Source organism: Engystomops pustulosus, chromosome 5 (genome assembly GCF_040894005.1).
Source record: "Engystomops pustulosus chromosome 5, aEngPut4.maternal, whole genome shotgun sequence".
Classification (NCBI taxonomy): domain Eukaryota; kingdom Metazoa; phylum Chordata; class Amphibia; order Anura; family Leptodactylidae; genus Engystomops; species Engystomops pustulosus.
The window spans coordinates 106,099,053-106,111,336 of NC_092415.1; the positions used below are offsets into that span (position 1 = coordinate 106,099,053).

General features: G+C 37.7%; 1 protein-coding gene across 3 annotated transcripts in view; it reads left to right on the plus strand.

Annotated features, from left to right (window-relative positions):
- Positions 1-12,284, plus strand: part of GABBR2 (gamma-aminobutyric acid type B receptor subunit 2) — a 553,394-nt gene that overhangs the window by 114,570 nt on the left and 426,540 nt on the right. For all 3 annotated transcript variants that reach the window (XM_072152801.1, XM_072152802.1, XM_072152803.1), the window contains one exon: positions 753-890. In XM_072152801.1, coding sequence (XP_072008902.1) covers positions 753-890 — 138 coding nt within the window. The remainder of the gene's footprint in view (positions 1-752; positions 891-12,284) is intronic.

The following is a 12,284-nucleotide window of genomic DNA, read 5'->3' on the forward strand; positions in this document are numbered from 1 at the left end:
AAGACCCGTAATTTTATCACAAATAACTGTGTATTGGCTTGAGTATAAGCCTTAGGTGGGACATGCATTGGTCACAGCCTCCCAAGTAATGTACTGCTCAGCAGCCTACTCCAGTAATGAAATGCTATTAAAAAACCCTGCAGCAGTCCTCCAAATAATTAATTGCCCGATGTAGCCTCCAAATAATGAAATGGCCTACGGTATAAAAAAAAACTTACATATTCACTTTCCAGCGCTCCCTGATGCTCCCTGCAGTTCCTCTTTCTTCTTCTATTCTGTTGTAGCAGAGCAGGCAGAGATGCGCCCATGTGCTCTGCCCTCAGGTGCAAACTATGACGTCATCAGTGGCGACACTGCAGCGTCTTAATGTGAGCGGCGGGCAGAATGCATGGACATGTCTGTGCCCGCTCTGCTATGAGTGAAAAGAGGAAGGAAGAGGAGCTGCAGGGAGCATCGGGGAGCGCCGGAAGGTAAGTACGTAAGTTTTTATACACTCATGTATAAGCTCAGATGGGTTTTTTCAGCTAATAGGGTAATTTCATTTATTAATACTTTGCTTTTTTCTGTAAGATAATATAGATACAGTTGTTGTGTTTTTCTTTCTAAGTGAAACAACATGAAATGACAGATTTCTAAAGATGTGTTTTGCAAGCCTTATAGCTATTGTTCCATATATGAACAGTTACAATGTTATTAATTATTAACACTTCTGCTTTTTGTAACTCATATTATGATTTTTTATATCATTTTAGTGTGACAACGCAAGAGGATTAAAGTCATTTTATGATGCGATTAAGTACGGACCTAATCACTTGATGGTTTTTGGTGGAGTATGCCCCTCTGTAACATCCATTATAGCAGAATCTTTAAAAGGATGGAATCTGGTTCAGGTAATAGATATTTATTTGCTTCTGTTTGATTAACTTTAACCAAACCCTATAATATTAACAGTTTAATAGGAATAATGTAGTTCTGACAGTATTATTCATGATTTGCTCTTTACATGTTTAAGAGACTATTCTCATTATGTAATTTAGACATGGTTTGTCTGAAGTTTTAAAAAATCCACCCCATTGTCTAGTATATCTGATAACCGGTCTTAAACCTATGTGTTCAGCCTACCACCTTTGTTATGACTGGCAGAGCTATAGAAGACTCCGCCATGGTCAATAGAACAAAGAAATAATACAATTGTATTGTTTATATCAGTTCTGACTGCTGCTGACTGACTCAAACATATGCTGAACTAGTGAACATATTAGAAATATATAATGTTTGATGTATACTGGACACTTAATGATATGCTGAGAGCTGCACCTGTGCTAGACTATTTCCATTGTTACACAGCTCCTGGTCTCTGATGTGCCACAGGCATCATGTGACCACTGCAGTCAAAAGCTGAGCATTTGTATTCGATTTGGCTTTTATAGAGTCTATGACCTTATGTAACATATCTAAAAATCATAAATGAAAAAAAAACCTTATATAAGCACCAAACCCTTGGTCAGAAAGAATTACAGTTATTATTGAATCACATGCTATAAGAATATGTGCATCTGGTCACTGAGTTGAGCTTTCTTTATTGTTCTTAAGCAAATCATTACTACCATCTCTTTCTATGATCAAACCTGCAGTGTCACTAGAATGTTTCCATGTGAATGTCCTCTTCCTGCACTTTCAAAATGTACCCATTAAAACCTTAAGTTGGTGAAAAGCCATTGCAGCAAAATTAAAAAAGGAATTTATAGCTTCTCTTTACTGCCCACTACTAATGTTTATAGCATTATGCCTAACATTAACCTGAAGATAAATGCAATGTGGCTTCTTATGCAACATGAGTCATTTCAATGCAATATTCATTCGGAAGATGTTCTCTTATTGCTCATGAGCGCAAACAACCAAGTGTCCAAAAGCATTGGGAGCTCCTATAGTATATACAGTTTGTTATTTTTGTGATTGATCCTGTTTACGTTTTTGGCTCAAGATGTGGACATTTACCTGTAGATTGATTTCAATAGAAATTGCTGTTTTTTTAATTGTGTTTTGCGTGTGTAGGTAATCCTACTTTAGTAATACCATATTGTACACAGGTGTCTATATCCATTTGTTATCATCTAATGGGAAAGATTGTCCTCTAGAATAAAATGTTATTTTACAATTTACTGAATAGTGGCATCTAATGTATAATGTATGCAGTACTTGAAAGCCTTTCATAATGTATACTCAAACATTACATTTTACTCTACAAGTTAGAAATTTGCCTTTAGCTATGCCATAGGGCTTTCAGCCATCCAGGCTTAACTTCTAAACATATAAATGGCTTTTGACATTAAGTGAGAACACTTACTTGCATCCAGGCAGAATATGAAGTATATTAAGTTGAAATCATATGTGGGATTTTCTAAAAGAGAGGGAGTATATAGACTTTAAAGGTAGATATATATTTAACTCAATGCAAAATATCAATATCATGTATTCTAAAGAATGACAGCGTGGGGTAATAGGTCCAAGGGCACTCTAATAATATTCTATGCTAAGACATACAGTATCTAAAACCTTACCGTAAAGTTGTCAATTTAGAGGAACAGTTACAGTAAGTAATATTATATATCGCATGCACAGTATTCAATAAATGGAATTAGTCTCAAGTAGAGATGAGGGGACCTAACTTCCCATTTATGTTCTGGGTTTGGGTGTGCCCCGCACAACCTGAACATATTTCTGGATTGGCTGCCACACAGCCAATCTGGCAAATTAAACCCCTGGCTACCAGTCATGGTTGTGATTGGCCATGGTTGTGATTGGCCAATCAAAGCCATGGCTAGTTGCTAAGGGTGCTAATATGCCTAACTGGCTTCTGGGCATATAGTCCATCCATATTTCTGTGTTGTGCAGGGCACACCCAAACCCCTAACCCGCACAGAAGTTCAGGTCCCCTCATTTCTAGTCTCAAGCTCACAAAATCAGTGCTCTAACATAAAATACTATAGATCTTCGAGGAATTGGTAGACAATTAATGAAGAAGTCTTTGCGCATCTTTCCCAAGCTTGGGACAGCCAACAAAAGTAAGTTCCTGCAGGACTATTATGAGGACTTTTACTACAGTAAGGTAATCACCCATTAGCTCATGCAGTCTTCGGTTACTGTATTTCAGAGACTGGTAAGAAATTAATGAGCACTTTCTTTTACTACATAGGAAAGAGCTCATTATGAAATGTTTGTCACCCCCATTCTCAAGACATTAGAATGTCTGCAGGAGCTGCTGTACCTGGCAATGGACCATGGATGGGTGAATTTCAGGGACCAACCAAAGTACTGAAGATAGGTCTCCATGCATCATAGTGGTATATTTAATCATGATTACAGTTATGGGCTTCTAATTAGTGGAAGAGAAGAGACTCCTTGTATCCCTTCCTCTGCATTGTGGTCGGTTTTTGAAATATGGCTAGCGGACAGTGAATTTTTCATGAAATCCGTCAGCACGGTTGTGTACCTTCGACCTATTCAATAACAATCTGGCAAGTGGTCAAAGCTTGCACTTTTTATTTTCCACCTATATGTAAAAAATATGCAAGAAAAGTGCAGGGACTATTTGAATTCAGCAGATGGAACACCCAAAACTACCACCTGGTAAATATACCGTATATACTTGAGTATAAGCCAAGTCAATTATAAGCCAAGGCCCCTAATTTTACCACAAAACCTGGTAAAACCTATTGACTCGAGTATAAACCGAGGGTGGGAAATGCATTGGTCACAGCCTCCCCAGTATATAGCCCGCCGGACCCTGCCCCCCAGTATATAGCCTGTTAGCCCATATCCCCCAGTATATAGCCTGACAGCCCCCTGCCCCAGTATATAGACAGTAGCGGGGGAAGCCAGGAAGGTGAGTTTTGATATATTTTTTTACTCGAGTATAAGCCGAGTTTGGGTTTTCAGCACATTTTTTGTTAAAAAGTTAAAAAAGCCTAAAAAACACCATGCCTCCCATTCCGACACAGTGGCCCAAATATATGAAAACTGGTGCAAAGTGCAGTTGCAGTTTTCCTTACTAATGTGTAGTTTGCACCTGAGAATCCAATAGTTGCTGGTTCTTAGTTAAATTGGTCTGTTTCCAGGATATGCACACACAGTTGCACCTTTCTTTTCTTGGTGCTTCATGATGTTTTTACAGAATTGTGTCGAATTGCAGTATTAAATGTGGCGTAAATTAGAAACACACACTACCACGCCCATTTAGGTGCAAAGTTTTCAAAAGTGTCAGACAAAATGCCAGCGTGACACAAAAGTGGCAAAAACATTTTATAAATATCCTTTATGTGCAGACTCCAAAGACACTTTTTAAATGTAAACTTAGACAAAAAACTGGTGCAGACACAATAATAAATCTGGGACACTATTTAGCAAAAAAAGATTTTTCACAATGCCTGGGACTTACCACACATTTTCCTGTTCATACCACACATGTGAATCCCCACATACTTAGTCAGAATGTGTATATGTCAGAGATGTATAGTATAGATGTAAAGTATAGATGTAAATGTTACAAACGCGCAGGTGCCCTGAACTATGTGTGCGCTGTCTAGCTGCACCTCACACCTGATGGTGTGATTACATGACCCAGGGTTGGTGTTGCACTGTCCCAGTAACCACAGTGTTAGCATCTGTAAAGCAAGCATTGTAATCAGGATGATGCTCTTAGTTCCTATCAGCTGAATTTATTGAGGAGATATGAATGAGAAAAAAGTTTACTAACTAAAATCATTACTAAAATCATTACTAACGACATTTCAACATAATAATAATAATAATAATAATAATAATAATAATAATAATAATAATAAAATATTCCAAAGGAGACTCCAATCTGGGATCAGAGATCTGCAAACAGATTGTAACCTAAGAACTTGCTCATTTTAAAAACATGAAGGTTCCCCCCCTTCATTTCTCACAGCCTCAATCCCCAAAACATGTCCTCTCACATGTCTATGTGGTTCATGGGAAGTTAAGCTCATGTAGATCAGATTGCATATACTTTGTATATTGCAAAGTATACAACTCCAATAGTGCAACAGTACATATGAATATGTAGAGAATATCTCAATATTCAAACCAGTGCGTGATCTTTGTAAAGTAAGTTGTGTCATGACATAAACCATTTAAAGAGAACCCGTCATGCAAAATAACCCCCCTAAACTAAATATATTTTCATAAACTGCCATTAGAGAGCATTGCCTCTATCCCTTCATTGTCCCTCTACATGCCTGTAAACCTAAGCAATGAGGTCCTAAAGCTGTATACAAATGACCTGTGAAATGTCCAATGAAGCATTAGCATATTCAAGCTGTCCACTCTATTCATGAGTGGGAGGTGCAGCCACACCCCCAGTGCATGACTGACAGCCTGTATAATGATGTGAGGCTGTATAATGATGTGCTTCCTGGTGCTGGCGCCCCCTGCAGCCTGTGTGTGTATAGGAGAGATACAGCAGCTCCAGGCAGCCATGTTACAGCAGAACATGTCAGATTCATGTGTAGCTGATGTCTGTGTCTCTCACCTGTATATTAGGAGGATGCAGCATGTCAGCAGATGACATACACACACTAGCCATGCTTTACTATACATTACACACAGACATGAGCAGGGGGAGGAGAGGGGAGGGGTAACAGGGGTGACATCACTGCCTCTGACCATGTGACCAGCCTCATTTACATGATAAAAAATAGATGATTTTACAATGAATAATGTATGAAATAACTAGATAAAGGCTGGGATGGGATCCTTGTGAGCTGCTCCAACAGGTAGAGGTGACAGGACAAGTGACACAGACCTGATGACAGGTGTCCTTTAATGCTCTGTTCACTGTGTTATATTTTCAGCTGATTGATGGAGCGCTGAGTTTCAACCCCTCACTTATCTGATATCAGTGACATATTGTATGTATACATATTCAATATTATTATCCTGAAAAATCTTTAAGACATAATCAAATATTTATAAGACTATTGACTATCTTGAGAGCATTTCACCAATATGTTGTATGACCTATGCATCATGTGTCATAATGTTGAACATTTATTTTAGAGATTTATGTGGGCATCCTATGCCATCCATGTTATAACAGAAACATACTTTTATGTTGGACTATCTACTAGTATGAATCTGATTACAAAATATACTGACATGCTTCTTCAAAATATGTATACTGGAGATCAAAGTTAGAAAATATCTCAACATTTCCTAAATGTCAAGGTCATTGTGTAGTCCACAATATCTGCAAGGTACTGATGTTAATCTGGCACCCAGTGCTAATTTCCTTAAATTCCCATTTCAACAAGTAATTGCTATTGTTTGAATAAGAAAAAGTTATACAAATTTCCAATATACTTTCTGTACCAATTCCTCACTGTTTTCTAGATCTTTGCTTGCTGTCATTCTATAGAAAGCTTCTATGTTTGCTTCCAGTGGACAGAAATCTTTCCCTGGTCGAACAGGTGAGTAATCAGAGAGTATCAGAGAGTAATCACAGCTGTGTGATATAACGAGCTGCGCACCTGTGTGACCATGGTCAGATTTCTGTCCACTGGAAGCAAACATACAAGCTTCCTATAGAGGGACAGCAAGCAGAGATCTGGAAAACTGTGTGGAATTGATAGAGAAAATATATTGGAAATTTGTATAACTTTTCATTATTTAAACAATAGCAATTACTTGTTGAAATGGGAATACCCCTTTAATTATCTTACCCTATTTAGCTGGCAGCCTAACTTTCCAGTATCCACTGTCTTTGAAAAAATGGTGTGTTATTTTTTAAGTGAATGAAATCCTCCGGCAGCAGGTTGTCCAGATGAAGGTCAAAGTGTTGACCTTATCAGCCACAGCAAGAGAAGCTCATTCCAAGTCTGAGGTTTCTAGAATATTGCATCTTTACAACATCATAAACTCATTCAAATGCCCCAAGAAGGCTGTTCGCTCTTGATCGACAAATGCAGGACAGGATAATGCCAAGAATCTCCACTAGTAATCTTTTCAACACTGCAGCTGGAATTGATCACCAAGGATCTTTTTCATCATACAGTGTCACAACGTTTAACCCCTTAAGGACGTAGCCAGTTTATAGCTTAATGTTTAGCACTAGTGATGAGCGAGTATACTCGTCCGAGCTTAATGCTCGGTCGAGTATTAGCATACTCGGACCGGCTCGTTGCTCGGACGAGTATTTGCCCTGCTCGATAACGAGCATTTAATTTTTAAAAAAAAAGTAAAGAACAGTAAAAAAATACAATTAAAACATTTAATTTAATCATTTAATTGAAGAACACAGTGAAAGAACACTGTGCAGAATAGATTGCAGATGTTCGCGAACATCTGCGATCTGCTCCGGAGACACGCGTGCAGAACGGTGTTCTCCGCAATAGTATTCGAAGAACAATATGTGTAGAGAACAACTTGCAGATGTTGTCAAACATCTGCAAGTTGTTCTTCACACATATTGTTCTTCGAATACTATTGCGGAGAACACCGTTCTGCACGCGTGTCTCCGGAGCAGATCGCAGATGTTCCGGAGACACGCTTGCACGGTGCAATAGTATTTGAAGAACAATATGTGTGAAGAACAACTTGCAGATGTTTGACAACATCTGCAAGTTGTTCTCTACACATATTGTTCTTCGAATACTATTGCGGAGAACACCGTGTCTCCGGAGCAGATCGCAGATGTCCCGGAGACACGCTTGCAGAACGGTGTTCTCCGCAATAGTATTTGAAGAACAATATGTGTGAAGAACAACTTGCAGATGTTTCCAAACATCTGCAAGTTGTTCTTCACACATATTGTTCTTCAAATACTATTGCAGAGAACATCGTTCTGCACGCGTGTCTCCGGAACAGATCGCAGATGTTCGCGAACATCTGCAATCTGTTCTGCAGTGTTCTTTCACTCTGTTCTTTTAGTGAAAACATCTGCACTGAACAGTGCTCGTTCAGTTTTTAATTTTACTAAAAAATGCTCGGGTCTCCCATTGATTTCAATGGGGCTCGTTACTCGAAACGAGCACTCGAGCATCAGGAAATGTTCGGCTCGAGTAACGAGTACCCGAGCATTTTAATGCTCGCTCATCTCTATTTAGCACCATTTACCACCTAAATAAATTGCTGAATAACATTTCCCATATTTTCCCTACTTTACATTTTCATAATTTTTTAAATGTCTGGATAATTTATTTTGATGTCACACGGCTTACACATTTAATATTGCTTTTCCATATTTTCAGAATTGACTATTTTGGGGATAAATACTGTTTTATCAACCCATTTTCAAGTCTGCACCCCTCAAACTGTCAGAAACAACTTTTATGAAGATTGTTAACCCCTTGAGATCTTCATAATAATTGAATTAAAATGGAGGTGAAAATTAGAATGGTCACATTTTATTGGTTATACGTTAGTTTAGGCCTAAAATTTACACATTTCCAAAAGATAAAAAGAGAAAACCCACCTTACAATTTGTTATGCAATTTCTCCCGAGTACAGTTATTGGGGCCATATGATGGCATTTTTTTGCAGGTTAAGATGCTTTTTCCAGTGTTACCATTATGAACTTGTTTTTGAGGTCATGAGTAGAAAAGCATGAATCAATCTTTATTCTATGGGTCAATATGATTACAGGGATATCATACTTTAATGTATTCGCCAAATAAAACCCTAAAGTGGGGAAAAATCTATCATTTTTGCATCGCTGTCTTCCAAGTGGCATAACATTTTTACATTTTGTGGCTACAGAGCTGCTTGATGGCTTATGTTTTGCGGGACATGTTGTACTTTGCAACAATAACATTCTGTAGTACATATGTTTCTTTTATCACTTTTTATTGCATTTTTCGTGGGATTAAATAGGCAAAAATCATAATTTTTGGTGGTTTATTTTTTGTGGTGTTCATCTCCACCTAAAAGAAGAGTGGACAAAAATCCCACAAAACAGTGTGAGAGTCTAGCGATGTCCTGTAGCCCTCTCCATATGAGGTGGGTACTTGCTGCATATTGCAGCAAACACCCACAGGTAATACCTGCGGTCAGTACTGTACTGATTGCGGTGTTAACCCTTTAAATGACTCCAGCAAAGCTGCCAGAGCCATGTAAATCCTCGTGGCGCGTGGGCGCCACCATCTTGGATTAGATCATCATTGGGGGGCAGAGATCGGTTTCCATGACAGCTTCTGGTCTCCTGAAGACCCAAGGCTGTCTGGTTTTAACCTATTCATTGTGCGATTTGCACATTGTAATGAATGAGGAGGAAAATCCCCATATACTGCCATAGTATGCAAGTATATGGTAGGGTCAATCAGACAACCTAGGGTTAAAGTACCCTATAGGGTCTGAAATATAGTAAAAAGACTTAAAAACTTAAATATTCAAATCACCCCCTTTCCCTAGAAGTCATATAAATAAACAGTAAAAATTGTAGACATGTTGGGCATTGCTGCGTATAAAAATATAATAACTTTTTTTACGGCGTTTAACCCTATAACAAAAGAAATTCAATAAAAAGTGATCAAAAGGGCATTAAGTCCTAAAAATGATAGCATTGAAAATCAAAAGTCACATAAAATGACACCACCCACAGCTCCGTACACTGAAGTATGAAAAAGTTATCAGCACCAGAAGATGGCAAAATGATGAAAATATTCTAAAACCTATACAAATTTGTTATCCCCATGATCACGCCGATCCATAGAATTAAGTAATTTGGGGCAAACTGTGAAAGTTGTAGTATCCAAGCCCACAAGAAAACAGTGCAAATGCATTTTTACTATTTTCTCAGCATTTTGGAAGATACCATCACTATGAAGTGCAATTTGTTACGCAGAAAGAAAGCCCTCATACAGCTTTCTACGTGGAAAAATAAAAAAAGTTATGGATTTTTGAAGGTGGGGAGTAAAAATGGAAACACTAAAATGAAAAAAGGCCTTGGTGTTAAGGAGTTAGAGGATCTTCTGGTGAGAGTATCTACAACAATTTAAGTGCCACATTGGAAATTATAGAGAAGCACATACAGCACTGTATCTGTGATTGCCTTGCATGGAACTGTCTCAGACAGTTTGATAACAATTTCATTAAATATATGAGGCTGACCTTAGATTATTTAATTAGTTAGATTAGTTTAGAGGGGGGATCACTTCCATTTCTTTGGTTCTGTACAACCTAGAAATATCTTTGAGATTGCATCAGACTTGTGGTCCTGTGATCTACAGAATCAGTGATACAGATAATAAAAAAAAGCAGTAATTGACTTGTCTTCTACAGCTTGCATTTTCATCTTTGCCTTTAGATGCCTATGTTTTTCTAGCTCACAGAACCACAAACATGTTTCTAGGTACTATAGAACTGAAGTTAGGACCATCTTAACCCCTAGGTGCACCAGGACGTTATAGTACGTCCCCACGGCTAGATGCTAAGCGCACAGGGACGTGCTAAAACATCCTGCTTCTGGCACCGGCTCACGAACGGAGCCGGCACCAGAAGCAGCGGCTGTCAGCTATCTATTACAGCTGACAACGCGCTGTAACACCCACGAACGGGTGTTTCTGCTATGGATCGGATCCCCCGTGCTGCTTACCGGGGATCAGATCCTCTTCTGGGCAGCCCCAAGGACTGCCATGTGCCCCGGAGCTGACTGTAAACTGTCTGAGCATGCGCCTGCTCTACAATGAAAAAGTATTGTAGAGCAGTGTATTGAACTTGAACCAGCGATCAGAGCATCACTGGTTCAAGTTCAACTATTTATAAGTAAAAACATGTAAAAACACTATACATAAGAATAAATAAAAAAATAAATACATAAAAATATAAGCCCCTAATATGTCACTTTCCCATAAAACACTTAATAAAGTATAAAAAACACAACCCCCCCCCGCATATTTGGTATTTCCGCGTCCACAACAATCTGTATAATATAACAGAATTTTTACTGCACCCACTCAGTAAGCGGCAGAGGAAAAAATGCAAAAAACGTTCCGAAAAAAGATAATTTTTAATTAATACCCTATAAAAAATGCTTTAAAAAGTGATTTATAAAATGTTATGCACTCTAAAATAAGTCCACTAAAAAGAACAACTCTTCTCGAAAAAAATAAGCCCCTAACCAGATTTGTCAGCTGAAAAATAAAAAAGTTATGCATATGAAAAGATGATGATGCTAAACTAAAATGAACAAGATTTTCTCCAAATTAGTTTTTATTCAGTACAATTGAATGAAATACACAAAACCCCCACATATTTGGTATCGCTGCGTCCGTAACAATCTGCATAATAAAACAGAATCGTTATTAGATCCGCAGAGTGAACCCCATAAAAAAAAAAAAATCTTCAAAAAAAGATAATTTATAATTAACACCCTATAAAAAAATGCTCTAAAAAGTGATTTAAAAAATGTTATGCACTCTAAAATAAGACCAAAGAACAATCCTTCTTGCAAAAAATAAGCCCTTAAACAGATTTGTGAGACGAAAAATAAAAAAGTTATGCATATGAAAGACGGTGATGCTAAAATCAACAACATTTTTGCCAAATTACTTTTTATTCAGTAAAGATGGGAAAAAATAAAAAATCTATATAAATGAGGTCTTTTCGTAATCGTGGCGACCCATAGAATAAAATACAATTTTTATGGTATGGGTAACGGTCAAAAAAAAAAATTTATGATTTTCATTTCCTCTACCAACAAAGAGTTAATAAAATCTCAGCAATTAGCTATAAATGCCCCAAAATTACGTACCATAAAAGTGCATCTCATGTGGCAAAAGAAATAATCCCCTATAGGTTCACATTAAAAAAGAAAAAAAATTATAGCCTGTACAATGTGACATAGCAAATCTGCTCTGGATGGCACCTCCTTCCCCTCTATTCCCGTCCGTGCGCCCATACAGCAGGTTACCACCGTATCGGTGTACTCGAGACAAATTTGGTATCAAACTTTGTGGAGCCTTTTTTCATTTAATCCATTGTAAATGTTTAATTTTACACCCAAAATGAGTGTATTGTGAAAAAATATTACAATTTGCAGACTGCACCTCCATTTTGTTTTAACCCCTATAAAACACCTAAAGGGTTAACAAACTTCTTAAAAGGGCTTTTTCATACGCTGAGGGGTGTAGTTTCCATAATGGGGTAATTTATAAGTCTTGCTATTATTTAGGCCTCTCAATGTCAATTAGAATTTGAGCAGGTCCATCTAAATACGGGTTTTGGTGATTTTACAAAAAATTTTTAAAATGGCACCTAAATTC